This window comes from Alosa alosa, chromosome 18, assembly GCF_017589495.1.
Source record: "Alosa alosa isolate M-15738 ecotype Scorff River chromosome 18, AALO_Geno_1.1, whole genome shotgun sequence".
NCBI classification, from domain to species: domain Eukaryota; kingdom Metazoa; phylum Chordata; class Actinopteri; order Clupeiformes; family Clupeidae; genus Alosa; species Alosa alosa.
In genome coordinates, this window is record NC_063206.1 from 26,963,051 (window position 1) to 26,980,571 (window position 17,521).

At 45.4% G+C, this 17,521-nt stretch overlaps 1 protein-coding gene across 1 annotated transcript in view; it reads left to right on the plus strand.

Annotated features, from left to right (window-relative positions):
• The first annotated feature begins 1,996 nt into the window (after nt 1–1,996).
• Nucleotides 1,997–17,521, plus strand: part of LOC125311284 (collagen alpha-1(XIX) chain-like) — a 34,877-nt gene continuing 19,352 nt past the window's right edge. The window contains exons 1-14 of the mRNA XM_048269181.1: nt 1,997–2,006; nt 2,268–2,353; nt 5,416–5,457; nt 6,498–6,575; nt 7,299–7,334; nt 7,573–7,626; nt 8,078–8,131; nt 8,478–8,519; nt 11,071–11,175; nt 11,589–11,642; nt 12,318–12,371; nt 12,657–12,710; nt 12,842–12,895; nt 13,915–13,959. Of these exons, the coding sequence (XP_048125138.1) occupies nt 1,997–2,006; nt 2,268–2,353; nt 5,416–5,457; nt 6,498–6,575; nt 7,299–7,334; nt 7,573–7,626; nt 8,078–8,131; nt 8,478–8,519; nt 11,071–11,175; nt 11,589–11,642; nt 12,318–12,371; nt 12,657–12,710; nt 12,842–12,895; nt 13,915–13,959 (768 nt within the window). The remainder of the gene's footprint in view (nt 2,007–2,267; nt 2,354–5,415; nt 5,458–6,497; nt 6,576–7,298; nt 7,335–7,572; nt 7,627–8,077; nt 8,132–8,477; nt 8,520–11,070; nt 11,176–11,588; nt 11,643–12,317; nt 12,372–12,656; nt 12,711–12,841; nt 12,896–13,914; nt 13,960–17,521) is intronic.

Consider the following 17,521-nt stretch of genomic DNA (forward strand, 5'->3'; position numbering starts at 1 on the left):
CATAATTCTGGGAACTTTCTGGAACTGGAAATGTGCATACAGAGTTCACAAAGTTCTCATCAGGTGAGGAAAGTTAGAATGGTGGTCATTTGTGATGTTTCTGCCACCACTTGTATAAAAACCTTCATAGTTTGAGAACTTTAAATTATTTGTAGGATACGTTTGTTCACAACTTGAGCTGTGTAGCCTATGCAAAGTTCAGAGTTCAAAATATACTTTTGGACCCCTGCTTATAGTTTTGAGTGCTGTTATTATTATTTCATTTGAGCCACATTTTACACTGATATGGCATGATGGCAATATAAACACAGATAACAATGGTATTAAATTGCACAGCCTAGTAGATTAAAATGTAATTTGAATATTCAACCAAGGTAGAACGTGCCTTTGTTCAATAAGCACTAAGCTTTATTTATGGTTACTGATATACTCCTGAGTCTCTGGCTGGCCCTCTTAGAGCCAGGTATAGTAGCATACTGAAATAAAAAAAAAGTTTGGGGACCAATTGAATTAGACTATAAAAGTAAATATTTGTCATAGTTATCTGTCACCAACAGTTGGCTCCCTAAGGTGCATTACAACCATATAGAAGACTTGAAATGAATACCTATGAACTGAAGGACTGGAACTCCAAGTAACTGTCGTTTCTCATTGCATTCCATCAGAGATGGGCAACAGACCTTCAGAATGTTTGAAAGCCTAAATGCGTTATTATTGGATGTTGGTTGCCCGGGGCGTTTTTGCTGCTCTTGAATCCCCTCCACTATCAGTGCACAAGCTCTTGTGTCATGCTTCAGCGCGAGAATCATGACTTGAAATTGAAAAATCAACAAGGACACCGTACTGAATCAAATGGACAGCAAAAGCTAATATCCAGACAGAGGGTGTGTGTGTGTGTATGATTGCAATAGTGCTGCACACTTCTGTACAATTACTGGTTGTGCTGTCAGTTCTGACTTTGTTATCATAACCATAGCGAGTCCCATCTTATTTTCGCCACACTTAAATGACCCAAATACACTTTTCCATCTTGAACAACCCACTCACACTAGATGTTGGTAAAGTGACACCCAGGTATATCTGTTTTGTTTATTGCTTTTGTGAATGCTATTCTCAGCTAATTTGCATAGTGGAAGGAGCAGCAACATACACTGTGTCACTGAACAAGCCCCGGGCAAACTCCCTGTCACCCATAATACAATTAAAGCACCCTCATCAGCATGCAGAGAGGAGCCTTGTGCTAGTGTTGTTCTAATCAGAAAGCAAAGCGACCAGACTGCTCTTAATGCATAAAAAGATTTTGCTCCAGACTAATTAAATCTCTTTTTTATAACCAACTAAATAGCTCTGTACACATCTGGAATACATTTTTTTACTATTGTGTTGTTGCTAAATGTGATGTAGAATGGTGCTCTATAGAGTTTTACTATAGTGAAACACCATCAGAAACGATCCTATCCCCTATCGAGGTTAGCTCTGTAGCTAATGTGAGATCTCTTAAAATTCAGTTTCAAATTCAGGTAGTGGAGCTGGAGTTCCTCCTGAGCCTATTCTGACAGGATTTTGAAATGGTTTCGTACCAATGTACCACCACGTGACTTAAAAGGTTTGGGGAAACTGAAGCCTGTTATTCACACGCTAAGATGCTTTAACTTCCTGCCATCATTTGCTGTGTTCATAGACATATCTGCGGGCGGCTTCTCCCTATTTATTCATGTCATTTGTGTGACTGCTAAAGTTAGGATTTGATAGAGCGTCAGTCTGGAAGGCAGTAGCCCCCCTGTGCTTGTCAGATGAGGCCCAAATGACCAGACCGAAACAGATGGCAAAAGCACTGCGGGCAGCTTCAGCCCTGCACACACCCCCCACACCCCCCCCACAGCCACTCTCTCTCTCTCACACACACACACACACAAACACACACACACACACACCCACACACACACACACACACACACACACACACACACACACACATCCCCTGCCGCTGTGTGAAATGATTCTGGGTGAGTGGCAGCTGCCCCCTGTTTTTACCCCTGCTCAACCCCTTGACCTGCCCCCCAAAAAACACACACACACACACACACACACACACACACACTCATACACACTCACACACACACATACCCCTCCACCCCTCCCTGAACCATGTCGCTGCGTGCCCATCGCCTGCCGAGATGACAAGGCCAATCTGTCACCGCGGCAACCTCAAGATGCACTCCCTGGCCGCCTCCCTCTGACTGCCACATCTGTTGTTGTGTGACCAGAGAGGGCGAATGGCGGAGGAATCATCGGACCGCCGGGTCCTCCCGGACCCAAAGGTGAAGCCAGGGAGGACGGATCTGGAGGTCCGGTAAGTTAAATCAAGACGAAAAGAACAACAGCTCGGACAAATGTTTTGACTGTCCACTCCACAGCCTTTTTGTCATGATATTTGCTGTCAGAGGGAAGCAGTTGAGGCAGGCTCAGTGTTACTCATTCAGGGATGGAAGCACAACATGTTTGACATCACACACACTGAGAGATGGCATCTTGTGTGTGATATCGGTTTGTGGGAGAGATTGAGGCTCCACTCACTATTTGAGTATGATTGACAGGACAGCAGGACAGTATGACAGAGGTTTTTCTTCTGCTGGACCATCAACCACTTCCTCAGCAAGGTTAGGTTGATCTACACTCTTAAAAAGAATGTGTTGAAAACAACTTGCATTGTTTTTAACACATCTCTGTGTCCAGACAGGGACAACACAGTTTGAGTTGTTTCCTTTTTTAATTGTTACACAATATGTGTCGAAAATAACACAACTTGCATTGAAACCAACACAATTTGCATTGTTTTTTAACACATCTCTGTGTCCAGATAGGGACAACACATTCCCAGTGAACAACTAATTCATTCACTATTCATAAACATGACTGAACTGATAAAGTTAAGATGAACACACAACTATTAATATGGAAGCTTGCATGGAGTCACATATGGTAGAAGTGTTACCAGTATTTTAGCTCTATATAGTTATCATGTGTTTTTTTAAGGTCATTCTCAGCAGTACCATTCCTGCTGTCAGTATAGTCTGCTGGTTTCCGTGGTCATATATTTCCCACGGTATTGGCACTGACATACTGATACGCCAGACTCAGAGACAGAGGAGAGTGGACACTGATAGGCAGGTGGAAAGGGGAGGAGTGTGGAATGTGCACAGGCTGCCAGCCACTGTGTGTGTGTGTGTGTGACTCTGTCTGTGTGTGTGTGTGTGTGTGTGTGTGTGTGTGGTTGTGTGTGACTCTGTCTGTGTGTGTGTGTGTGTGTGTGTGTGTGACTCTGTCTGTGTGTGTGTGTGTGTGTGTGTGTGTGTGTAACTCTGTCTGTGTGTGTGTGTGTGTGGTTAGCTGGTTCGATCAGGTGACAGTTCTCATCCCCAGCAGCAGCCAGCAGGGCCTGACATCATGGACATGAAATGCTATTACCTCCTCCACCAATCAGCACCAGCACCAGCCGTAGCAGCCCCTCTGCAACACACACACACACACACACACACACACACACACACACACACACACACACACACACATACCCATAGCAGGAGCACCGACAGCAGGAGCCCCACGCTGCACAGGCTATCTGTCCCCATGTGTCAGGGCCCCAGCGGTCAGTCTTCACACACATTACGGACAGGAGGTCCACTGGTTATGCTGCTGCTGTTGCCCAGGCCTCCACTGCTGGCTCTCAAACGCTGCGGTCAGGCTGATTTGCTCGCGCCGGATAATAGCCCGGCTGCTGGAGTGGTGTCGAGACGTCGCTGTTAATTGCACTACGACCCGAGGCAATTATGTTTGTTTGTACAGGAAAGAGATAAACTGCATATTAACTGTGACAGTAGGCCAACTCATGAAGTCGGCACAAATGTGCTCATTTGAGCGATGCTATCAGGAAGAGGTTGTGTGTGTGTGTGTGTGTGTGGGCATGTGTCACATGTTTGTGTGTGTGTCTGTGTGTGAGAGAGTGGTGTGTGTGTGTGTGTTTGTGTGTGGTTCAAGGTTACACACTACAACCATATCAGGATGTACTGTAGTGCTAGATTATATGCGTGTTTGTGTATGTGTTTACACATGCATATGTGCATGTCTGATTGTGTGTGTGTGTGTGTGTGTGTGTGTGTGTGTGTGTGTGTGTGCAGACAGCTGAGCGGTGGGTGGAATGCTCTCCCTCGCACGCCCCCGAGCTCTCATGATAGAATTCTGAGTTCCACTGGCTCTGACACACTGCAGCACACACACACACCTCACTAACACTCAACTGTTTAATTCTCACGGGAGACAGAGAGAGAGAGATGGAGGGAGAGAGAGTGATGGAGGGAGAGAGAGAGAGATGGAGGGAGAGAGTGTGATGGAGGGAGGGAGAGAGAGAGAGATGGAGGGAGGGCGATGAAAATGAAGGGATATTATCAAGTGTTATAGATTTAATACTTTCTCAGATACTAGAGGCATTGATGGAGTGATAGCAAGATAACAAGAGGTCACAAGGTCATTGGAGAGATAATGTGTTTGTGTGTGTGTGTGTGTGTGTGTGAGAGAGAGAGAGAGAGAGAAAGACAGACAGAGAGAAGAGAAAGAGAGAGAGAATTTTGTTTTTAAGAGGACTTGCCCACACAGCCAAACTGAATAAATACTAATAAATGATAGCACGGTGTGTCATCTCCACTGGACTGCATCCATAATCAGAGGGGCTATGGGCGAAAGCCACACATCTCTCGAGCTACTGCACTCTCAGGAGGCCGTCCAGATTCTCGGCTGCCTCACACAGTTCATAGCGTCCACTTGGAACGCCACCATTTTGTCACTGGCCAGTGGTCTACGTTTCTTTCCCTTCCCAAATTGAGCGCAGTCTGCTAACACTGCAGAAACTGCTGCAGCGGCCAGAAGAGAAGTTTGCGAGCAACTCATTTACATTGTGCAACGCTGGGTTTGCTTGTAGCTCTAATGCATGCTGACTACAGAAATCAATTTTCCATCAGTACTCTACAGTAAATAATGCTTACAGTACAACCTTTTTAGTGTATGTGTGTGTATATATATATGTGTGTGTGTGTGTGTGTGTGTTTGTGAATGCATGTGTGTGTGTGTGTGTGTGTGTGTGTGTGTGGTGCAACTCTGTTGGTCACACTTCACATAGAAACTATTAAACGATGTTGTAAAGCCTATTGAACAGAGGCGTGCAACACAATGCAGCACTCTGAAAATGTCCGATCTCCTTGTTGTATTTCCATTGGATTCAATACAGCTTTTATTTACGGTGTCTTGGCCACGCTGGAGTTCTGCCCACACCCTTTCTTCTGCCATTTTCCCTCTCTGGCCATCTATGTCTGCGACATGAAACACATGTTACTGATGCCACTGTCTATTCTTCTCTGATAGGGTGGAGCAATGACTGGACCAAGAGGATCTCGTGGGCCTAAGGTAAAACAGTCTCACACACACACACACACACACACACACACACACACACACACACACACACACACACACACACACACACACACACACACACACACACATACACCACAGCCTTACACACACACTACAGAGACACACATACACATGTTCACAGAAACACATGTACATACACGCATGCACACAGACACACACAGACAAACACACACACACACACACACACACACACACATACACCACAGCCTTACACACATCCATACCAGGGATGGAAATTAACCACCCGCCAAATGCGGGTAGTTTTGTACGCTTGTATGCTGATTACCGTGATCATTTTGGGTAGCCTACTATAATCATGATATCACATTTTCATGCCGTTTCTCTAGTGGCTGGTAAAAAAGTTGAGTGGCTGGTAGATTTTGGAATCCATCAGCCACAGTGGCAGGTAGAAAAAATATTTAATTTCCATCCCTGATCCATACACACACACTACAGAGACACACATACAGATGTTCACAGAAACACGTGAACCCACATACACACACACACATGCACACAGACACACAGACACACAGACACACACACACACACACACACACACACACACACACACACACACTCATACATTAGTTGGGAGCAGTCCAGACTAGAGGAGTGACTCAGCCCACCCACTGCAGTCTTTCCAAGTTTGAGCCGACACACAGCATCTCCTGCGACGGCCGTCCACTTTAGAAAATAAACAGAAGCTTTAAAACGCTCCCTGTGCATCTTGGCCACAGACCACACTCTTCTGGTTTGTTATGGAGGCAGGGGCCTGCAAGAGCATCAAAAGGAAGAGAGAACAAGGAAGGAATGTTTCAGCACCCCTGTGGGGCCTCTAGTCTTCTTTTTTCTATTTCACTCTTCAGTTCTTTTTCCTATTTCACTCTTCCATTGTTTTCCTTGCATCTATCTATCTATCTATCTATCTATCTATCTACCTTACTTTCTTTCTATCGTTCTATACTTCTATATTTATCTTTCTCTTTCTCTCCCTTTCTCTCTCTCAGGGTGAAAGAGGTGTCCCTGGGCTTCCTGGAGACCCAGGAGAAAAAGGTGAAACTGGAATCGGCATCAGAGGACCCACTGTGAGTCAGTTATCCACACCTTCATCCACACCTTCATCCACACCTTCACATCCCACATCCCCACCCCTGTCTCCATCCATGTGTCCCTACTGACATCCATCCACACCCTCATCCACACCCTCATCCACACCCTCATCCATCCACACCCTCATCCACACCCTCCTCCACACCCTCCTCCACACCCTCATCCACACCCTCATCCACACCCTCATCCACACCCTCATCCATCCACACCCTCATCCATCCACACCCTCATCCATCCACACCCTCATCCACACCCTCCTCCACACCCTCCTCCACACCCTCATCCACACCCTCATCCACACCCTCATCCACACCCTCCTCCACACCCTCATCCACACCCTCATCCATCCACACCCTCATCCATCCACACCCTCATCCACACCCTCATCCACACCTTCACATCCCAAATCCCAAATGCCCACACTTGTATCCCTACTGACGCTACAAACACCAAAACAAATGACTTTTGATGAGTTCCGAGAAAGTTTGTGTTGCATTCACAGTAACCTTATGTTATTGTAAATCTTTAAAATATACAGGTAACCCCATTCTCTCTTGAATGAGGCAGAATTGAGGCTTTCGGAGTGAATGCAGTGTCCTGCATGAATGTGTGTTAGCTGGAAAGGCCTCAGTTGGTTTAGATGAAAGCATATCACATCAGGTTTGCCATGCTCTAAACGATACAGATGTGTTTCACAGGGTCCAATGGGAGTGAAAGGGGAGCAGGGCTTTGAGGTAAGCGACACATGAAATGCACAGGTGAAATGACGGCTATGACTGTTTTGGCCTATGGCTGTTTTTATGAACTGTTTTATATTGTTTCCCACTCACTCTTCATTATAGGAGGGTGAGGACTATGTACACTGTAGGTTAGGGAATGACTCAGTGTATGTATGTATGTTTTTGTGTGTGTGTGTGTGTGTGTGTGTGTGTGTGTGTGTGTGTGTGTGTGTGTGCGCGTTTGGTCACGCAGGGTCCCAGAGGGCCCCCTGGGATGTCTGGCCCCTCTGGTCCACCAGGAAGTGAGGTAGGACAGAACTGCCCCTGCCCCCATCCCCATCCTCTTAACCTGCACAAGTCACTGGCTGACTCATCTCTCCACTTCTGTCTCATTCTGTGTTTTTCTCTCTTTTTTGTACTGATATCTCTCTTTCTCTCTCTCTCTCTCTCTCTCATTCTCTCTTTGTCTCTCAACTTCTCCTTTGTTCTCATTTATTCCCTGTATACCCTGCATCCTGTGTGCATCTCTCTCCTTCTCTCTCTATCTCTCTGTGTGTGTGTGTGTGTGTGTGTGTGTGTGTGTGTGTGTGTGTGTGTGTATGTTTTTCTCATCGCATCCCCATGTCCACTTTCCCTGCCGCACTACACTGTCCATGTACGTGTACGTGTGTTTGTCAGCTTGCATACCAGCATGTGTCCCCAAAGGTGTCATGGGCCAAGACCTGATTAGCTTGCGTGTGTGTGTCTCATTTGTTAAGGGTCCCCCAGGTCGCGATGGCAGGCCAGGCCCTCCTGGACCCCCTGGTGAACCGGTATGTAAGATTCTCTTCACACACACACACACACACACATACACACACACACACACACACACACACACACACACACACACACACACCTTGAACATAACACTTTGAATCCAGCTTACATAATGAGCTCTGATCACACCTGCCTCCCTGTGCTTGAAACACCTTGCACTGTAGCCTCCTCTGTAAATCCTGTGTTTCAAAACAGAGACATCCAGACACAGCAGTCCAAACAGCACATAGTCATCTGCCCACCTAGTCAAAACAAGACTCCATATTGCAAAACAGTTGATCAACATATCACCATACTACAGTAATTTAATAACACGTTGTTTGTGTCGTTTCGTTTCAGACTGCATTACCAATTGTTGGCGACATGGGGGCTTTACTCAAGGTATGGTTATGTTCCGCTCTCCTCATGTATTCGTATGGCTAGCCACTTCAACGGGGCACTTCTAAAAGCAATCTAATAGCATTATTTGTTGCATTACTCGACACAGCCCTAATGGAAACCTGGACTGCAGCCCTGCTCTCTAAAGCTCGGCATGTTCAAGTCCCTGGTCCTCTAAATGAGTTAAGGAGCAGGCAAAAGAAGAGCTTATAAAGCCACGCTGTGTTCATGAGAAAGTTATTGGGCTTTGTTTTGGTAATGCAGGGGTGAGGAGGTAACAGTGGGAAAATTACTTCTTGACTTCTTTTTTTCGTGGAAATTAATGTGAGATTCAGTGCCAGGGAAAGCTCGACAGTGCCTCCCTCAGGACTGCACTGTAAACAGCATGCTTGTCAAAAAAAGAAATATGGTCAAATATGGAAATCCGCATTTTGTGGGTAAGGACTATGAGCATAGATACAAGCTCACAATGGAGACATTTCAATGTGCATTCCTTCTTCTCCTTCTGGCTCCTGTGTCTATTCTCCAGTCTTTCTAATCACACATTTATTTTTAATGCATCTTTTTTCCTATAGAATTCACTTTTTTTCTTTTAAGTGCCTCCACCCACACACACTAGCACACAAGTCTTTTCATTGTGCTTTCAGTAGACACACTAACATCCACACAGCGTCTTGTCAGTCTGTCAGTCTAGCAGATTAAGTCATCACCATCTCTCTCTCCCTCTCTCAATGAATTTCTCTGAGAAGAAAGAAGGAAGAGAAGTATCTAAGTAGTCACAGACGAGAACACTGTGTGTCCATTCGGTCGAGAGAGTCTGAGTGCGGCGAGAGATAGCATTTATCTCCCCCTTCAGCATGCAGGCACACTTTCCACACAGCGAGAGGGACAGAGATCAAAAATGCGCTTGAATCTTGAGAGAGCGAGCCGATCAGTCTGCTCCTGGTTGGGTTCCTTCTCTACGCCTCTGTGGCTGAAGCGAAAGAAGAGGATGAGGAAGATGAAGATGATACGGGAGGTCCGACAAGACCACATCTGGCCGCAGAGAAGAGTTTTCTTCTTTCTTCTGTCGTTTTTTTTTTATGAAAATCTGCATTTGGCTCGAAGGCACTGCAGTCTTGTCACGAGGCTTGCCTTTTTATGTCACGGTCACAAACTGGAAGACAAGAAAAACAACAACAGAGGAATGAAGAAAAGTACATTCAATAAGAAGACGTTGAACCTCTTATTATTGTTGTTATTTACCTTATCGTCAGACAAGTTATTTTCCACCAAAGTGTTTGTTTTTGACCAGCATATTTTTTTATCTGCCTTTGGTAAGGCAGATTCTTTGGTTTAAGAATATCATAGCAGTCCAATTATCAGACATGCTTTGTCATCTTCCTCAAAGACACATGTAAAAATGTTGAAGGCTAAACAAGGCAGCATTCAGATAATGTCCTCCCTTACAGATGCACACAAACCAGTTCTCCCAGATTGCCCATCTTCCATGTCAGCCTCAGCCTAGTGTAATGTACTAATTGACTGTAATGCAGGGAGAGACTTAGGTGCACTCTAAGTGCTCAGGTCGAAACATCCTCCGCTTCTCACCTATTCATCAAGGTCGGCTAATGCACGGCGAAATTGCTACCTTCAAAAGGCGCTCGGGCAGAAGCGTCTCCACTGTAAGCAGCTCTAAACAGAATGTGAAATGCCACCGTTACTCTTCTCCTCTCCTCCAGATCCCCAAAAAGGTCCCTTGGAACCGGAAACCTTTGATTATGCGGAGGGGGAAAGAGAGAGAGAGAGAGCGAAAAGCTAAAGAGGAAGAAAAGAAACTGTCTTTTTTCTCTCTTTCTCTCTCTCTCTCCCTCACATGCACACACATTAAAGAGGGGGCAGAAAAGAAGAAAAGAAACTGTCTTTTTTCTCTCTCTCTCTCTCTCCGTCACATGCACACATGTTAAAGAGGGGGCAGATGAGGTTTCTCTTTCATTTGCACCTCAGAAAATGCTTTTTTACGGAGGCCATGTGATCCTCCTCTGGGGACCGAGCTGCTAGAGGAATGGGGTTTAAAGTTCTTGATTAAATCTCTGATTGTCATAAATGAAACTTCTCTTTTGTTTCCCCCACTGCTGCAAGTTCAAATGTAGAAATGAAAGGTTATGAACACAAAACTAAGTGAAGTTCAGACCCATTTTTGAGGCACAGTTCAATGAAAGGAAGTAGTTTTTCAAAGCGTAACCACAGGTGGATGTGACACATCCTGGTTTTGAGTCACCAGGTAGATGTTTTTGGTTTCATTTCTACGTATTTTATTAAGAGTTATGGAGGCAGACTATTCAACCTACGTTTCTCAAGAGCCAATCATAGCTATTTTTTGGGCAAGGTTCGGAAATGGCCTCTCTTTCCAAATCCTTTTCACCACCATCTACCTCCACCGTTTAGCAGGCTGTAATCCTCTATGCACAGAGCACAATAGCCTTAATAACTTACACTCAGCATTGGGTCTACTTTCTCTTTCTGTGTGTAAATGTGTGTGTGTGTGTCTGTATCCATGTTCGTATGTTGGCAGAATGCCTGCAGCGTTTGCCAGACGCGGGTGCCAGGGCTGCCCGGCCAGAAGGGTGAGAAGGGTTCTCCCGGGCTGACCGGTGTCCAGGGCATGGAGGGCGAGAAGGTAGGTGGTCAGACCGTGGCACAGGGCCGATGGATAGCTGTTGCGCCAGGTTACTGAACCCTATCTGTGTTTCCGACACCTTACCTCAGCGCGCCTGAGTGTTGCCCCCGGGAGGTGTCTGTCTAATGGGCTCCGTCTGGGTCACCTTTGACTCGTGATATTGCTGAAAAAGAGTGAAAACGTTGTGAGTGGATAGTATTGGAAAAGAGTAACATGGTGCTATGGTGCCGTTGTATAGTTTTATAGGTGTTTTTGATTTCTAAATCCATCATCTACCACAGCACATGAATGCACTGTATGGGTGAGTGGGCGTGTGTGTGAATGTCAATGTGCATGACATGTTCTTCTCTTTGCCTTTGTCCATGGCTATGCATCTACTCATGTAAATGTGGTGTGGTTATTTTCCCCAACAGGGCGATCAGGGTCTTCGAGGTCCAGTTGGTCATCCAGGGATAGAGGGCCCCAAGGTAACGCAGCACAGCACACTCGGCACTGAGGCCGGCCCGAGCTGTGATCCACCCAGCACTCGCTCAAAGCACAACAATGCGGGCGGCCGTCATTTTATAACCCAGACCTCACGTCCGCAAATAACTACCACCCACACACAGACAGTGGCCCCAGCCAAAACAAGCAAGGCTTTCAGCAAGGGCTAATTCAAGTAAATTACATTCACTGATAGCTGATATCGCTCAGTTGCAGCACAAACAGTACTGCAGATGCGTGCCATTCTGTACCGATTAGTCAGACGGATTGGAAAAGCGTGGCGTATTATTTGTTTCTTTTTTTTAATACATTAATCTCTTGTCACTGTCCCTTGCATTAAACCATCCTGTTGGTGTTGTTGCTGGTTGTCCTCCCAGCTGGTATGTGTGGATGCAGTTGTTGTTGCCATGGCTGCAATGAGATATGTTTGACATTGAGTCCCGTGTAATCACTGTGGCAGTATTGAAAGCTCAGGTCTTGCTATAGGAACACAGACTTGGCTTCTGGTAGCTGAAGCCACGGAGCTAGATTGTGAATAGACAGGTGATGACAGAGGATGAAATAGAGTTGAGATGTGAAGAATGGCAGCTTGCCTTTTGTGTTTTTTTTTCCCACCTTCTTAACCACCTGCTTTTGAAACCTGTCACTTGACACCGCAGGGAGTGAAGGGAGAGCGCGGATTCCCGGGGCCAATGGGCGACAAAGGAGACGAGGTGCGTACACAGACGAAAGAAATTTTCAAAAAAAAAAAACACACACACACACACACAAGGACACACAGTTTTAGATGTCTCAAAATGATGTCTGAATAGATATTCCCCAGGCTGCATGAGTTCTCTCTCTGAAGGGGATTTCAGAGTTGGAATTGGATCTGATTCTGATGATACAAAGTGTTCTGGTTGCTCATCAGCAGCATTGAATGTTGGCTATTCCTTTGTCTCTTTTTCTCTCTCTCTCTTTCTCTCTCTCTCTCTCTCTCCCTCTCTTCCCTTCTCCAGGGGCCCCCAGGTGTACCTGGATTCCCTGGTGCTACCGGCCACACTGGTGCTCCCGTGAGTAGAGGACAGTCACACACATACACCTAAGAACTGTCCATCTTAGATAAGAATTACCGTAAGCACTTCTTTTTAGCCTGCTTGTGTTTTCAGAAATGTTTGTGATAGTAACGCTTGTTTATCCTCAGGGTCCAGTTGGAAGATCTGGCCCTGTTGGCCCACCGGGGGCAAAGGGTGAAAGAGTATGTTTATTTTTATTTTCTAAACGCATTCAAAGTTTAGGTTAACAGTTCTTTTACAGTTCAAAGTATTCACTCTCTGTTCCCGGTTTAAGCACCGCTTCAAGTAGTCACAATCATAGCGAACCACAAATACACGTCTCAGCGAACGCACGAACGCACGCCGTAGCTTCGGCTTTATATTCCCATCATGCAATATGCCAACACTCCGACTCGTGCCACCAGCAACGCCCAAGTTCACGTCGACTCCATCTTTGCGGAAACAAGGGTGAACTTCCTGGTAATGAAATTCGGAGGAGCAGCATGCAAAGTTGAGATTGAATATGCCTCTTGATGTATTGGATAAGCACACCGCATGCCCTCAGCTCCCTGAAACTGCAGAAAGGGGGAGAGAAAGAGAAGGAAGGGGTAGAAAAGGGAGAGAAAGAGGGGTAGACGGGAGGAGAAAAAGAGTTGAAGAAAGAGAGAGAAAAAGACAGAGAGAGCGAGGGAGAGAGAAGTATCGTCCTCTGTCATCTAGGAGGCCATGCTGAGGAATAATCCGATAGAGTCAGAGGTGTATTCAATCTCACACACAAGTCTCCCCTACCTCAGCCCCAGAGTGACATTAGTATTCATGCCGCAGCCCAAACCAGAGAATAAAAGCCCCACACAGTGGATACCCCCTACACACACACACACACACACACACACACACACACACGAGTAACGGAGAGATACGATGTAAATGCTTTATCCCCACCATTGAAAGGCACTGATGCACTTCAGACGAGGACTATGGATGAACTATATGGGCTGCAGAGGCGTGGTGAACTCAGATTGCACAAGAGGAAAATGCAAGCCCACATGTACAGTAGATTTGTATACAAGTAGAGTCAGTGAATGACTAACAATCTCAAAGTCACCTGTAATTTCTCCCATGACCGTGAGATAGAACTTTAACTTTAAAGTAGACTCTCTGCCTGTTTGTTTCCATGGTTGCACATGTTCTCATTTCCCTTGTCGCTGTCTGTGTTTTGCAGGGCAATGAAGGAACCCCTGGCAGGCCCGGTCTCCCAGGCCCTCCGGTGAGTTCTGTTAAAGCCTGACCTAAAGCCTGACCTTAAACTGACCCACTGGAACAGGGTCTTCACAAACATGCCACCCAGTAAATAGACACAGCTAAAAAACATGATCCCACTTCATATCAAGTACCCTTATTGCATATCTTATAACTGCTGAATATCTGCTTTATTTGCTTTGTGTGTAAGTGTATAAGTAAATGTTAATACACATAATTAGCCCCAAATCTAATATCTACCTGAAGTACATTTTTTAAAAGATGAATGAAAATCAGAAGCACTTTGTACTTGTAAATGACTCCAGTATAAAATAAAGTGTACTGGAAGACACACATATAAAAAGGGGTCTGAGAGATTTGTGTGACAGATAGTATCAACCACACTCCTCCATCAAGAGCTCAGTGCCTCAGTGCATCGAGTGTTTTTCTCTGTGGCGGTAATATTTCCTTTGCAGCTGAAGATCAAACCCAGGTAAGGGCTCAGCGCAGGTCTGAGATCTTAACGTCTATTAGTGGACGAGCATGGGGGCATTTAAGACTCCGCCATCTCTACGGCGATCTGTGCCCTCACACATCAAAGACAGTTGATAAAATGATAAAATGAAAGTGTGCGAAAACGGCATGGTGGTTGCGAGACCTTAGGCCTGTGTGACCCCCTGCAACTCACACGTACCACACACACACACACACACACACACACACAACTACACACACATAGACACACGTGCACACACACACACACTTTTCTGAGACCTTTAGGTAAGAAGTTCCAGTGGTAGATCTATAATTCATCAGACACCCCCCTTGAACGTCCAGTCCCCCTGATCACCCCCTCACCCCTCCCCAGCTCACGCTCCATCATGCCCACAGACTCGTGAACTCTGGCCTCAGACACAACAACGCTAGCCTCCCTCTCATGCTTTCTTTTCTCTGCTCTCCTCCTCTCCTTCCTTTCCCTTCTCTCTCCTCTCCTCTTCTCCCTTCTCCTCCTCTCAAGTCTCCTCCACTCTCCTCTCCTCCCTGATCTATCCTCTTTCCTCTCTTCTCTCTTTGCTCTCGTCTGTGAAAAGGCCAGGGTCAGTATCATGCTTTTCCCCTCCACTAAAAAACCCTATCCATCACCAGGCCCATAAAAGCCCAGCCCCTTTGCTCTTTGGGCTCTCGCTGCAACCAGTTCTCACGTTTTTTCTAGCGCCCACCTCCACCCCCACCCCTGAGTCTTTCTTTATTTTTATTTTTTTATTTTCTTCCCCCGCCTCAAAGATCAATGTATTCCTACGCTGGTGATAAAATCTCACCCTGAAAAGTATGTCTATTTCTCTCTCTCTCTCTTTGCGCGCATGTCGGAGTGAGTGGGCGGAGCCGAGCGTTTGAGTGAGTGTGACTGTTGGCCGCTGTGCCAGGAACAGTGTTTTTCTATCTTTTTGCTATCTTTTCTATCTCCTCATTATTATTATTATTTATTTATTTTTTCTTCTTTATAGTGTTAAGGGTTGGTTCTGTTTGGGTTAGTATAAGTAACACTGGCGTGGGGTTTTGTTGTTACTTGTTTTACCTGGACGTCTGCTTCCAGTGTTTGGTTGCAGCCGCCCCAGGTATGGAGAGTTTTGAAAAACTTACGCGGCGTCATGCTGTTAAAATAGCATCGAATGCCAGTGTAGAGGTTTGTAGTTTAGCAGCAGGAGAAGTTGTAGGGCATGACAATATTATGTCAGCGGCCCGCATGAACAATGCGATTGTGCTGTTTTTGGGCACGGTTGAGTTGGCTAATGAGCTGGTTGAAAGGGGTTTAGTGGTTGACGGCATTTTACTGTCGTCCTCCCTCTCCACTCCATCAAAGAAAGTGACTTTGTCAAATGTTCCCCATTTATTAAAGATGAGGTTTTGGCTGAAATTTTATCACGGTATGGTAAATTGGTTTCCGCAATTAAAAAGATTCCAATTGGAAGCAAATCCCCACTTCTGAAACACGTAGTGTCGTTCAGGCGATCCGTATTTATGATTCTAAAAGATAACAAAGATGATTTGGACCTAACTCTAAACGTGAAGGTGGATAACTTCAGTTATGTTATCTATGCTTCAACAAGTGTCATGAAGTGCTTTGGTTGTGGGCAATCAGGGCACCTTGTTCGTGCATGTCCTAAGGCAAAGGGGAATCTGAGTGATGTGCAAATAAATCACGAAAAAACACCAGTAGGCCTATGCCTAATGAAATTGTGGTAGATGAGCAGTCTGCCGAAATGGGTGCGTCTACTGCTGCGGTTGCAGCACCCGCTGTATCCAGTGGGCCTTCGTCTGCCCTCAGCCGAGTCAGTAGGGCAGATCATGCTTCCCTTTGCGGGAAGCGGTTAACGGGGTAACCCCGATTGATAAGCCAGTAGGCCGAGAACAAAGTTCTCCCACAGATGACGCAGTGAACGCAGAATCTGAGAGTCAGTCCACACAGAACTCGCAGAGCAGTGCTTCTGCTGTCAATTATGACCAAGTTCTTGCGTCTCTAGATGAATCCCTCATGGAGACGGAGGAAAATGTTTTTAAAATGCCCCCCAAAAGAAAGAGATCTAAAAGGACTAAAAAGAGCGATAATTTAACAGATCTTAGCGGCACAGATAACGAATACGAAAGTGATTTCTCTGACTGTAGCGTTACCTGTGGCTTACGTCATAGTGGGTTTGCTAGTTGCGATTATAGTGTGGAAGACATAAAATCCTTCTTGACAAAAACAAAACATATGAGAAATGTTCGGATTGACGACTACTTCCCTGATGTGGAGCAGTTCACCACGAAAACTAAATCTTTTTTGGGTGAGGGCTGCTTCACAAATCCAGAGTGCTTCCGTCTCAAAAAGATATTGACCAAGATTAACGTTTTGTTAAATAGCGATGTCTGATGTTGGTCTATTTTTCACATGTATTATGATGATGGCGTGTACACAACTCTTATTTTTTTCTTTTTATCATGGGTGAAATCAGAATTGCTTCTTTAAATTTAAATGGGGCCAGGGAAAGAAGCAAGAGAGCCTTGTTGTTTGAAACGATTAAGAAGAATAGATTTGATGTGCTTCTTGCTCAAGAAACTCACTCTGATGCCTCAATTGCTGCTGACTGGGCAAGTGAGTTTGATGGCCTGTTTATTTTAAGTCACAACACTTCCAATAGTGGTGGTGTTGCCATTCTGTTTTCTCGGACCTTTACTCCCATTTCCTACCAGACTGAGGAATTAGTCAAGGGTAGACTCCTAAAAGTCAGAGCCCAATTTGAAAACAATTTCTTTGTTTTTTTGTGTGTTTATGCACCCACTACACCAATTGATAGAATGCTTTTCTTGAATATGCTAAATGATGCTCTATGCAATTGTGAATCTGAGGATTTTTTACTCCTGGGAGGTGATTTTAATTGTACTGAAAATGCAATGGATAGGAATCATGTAGAGCCACACATGCCCTCACGCAGAAGACTCATAGAACTGATGAATGCAAATGAGCTTGTTGATGTCTGGAGGAACTTTCACAGTACTCAGAAGCAATACACATGGGTTCACTCCTACAATAACCTTTTGTCATTGGCTAG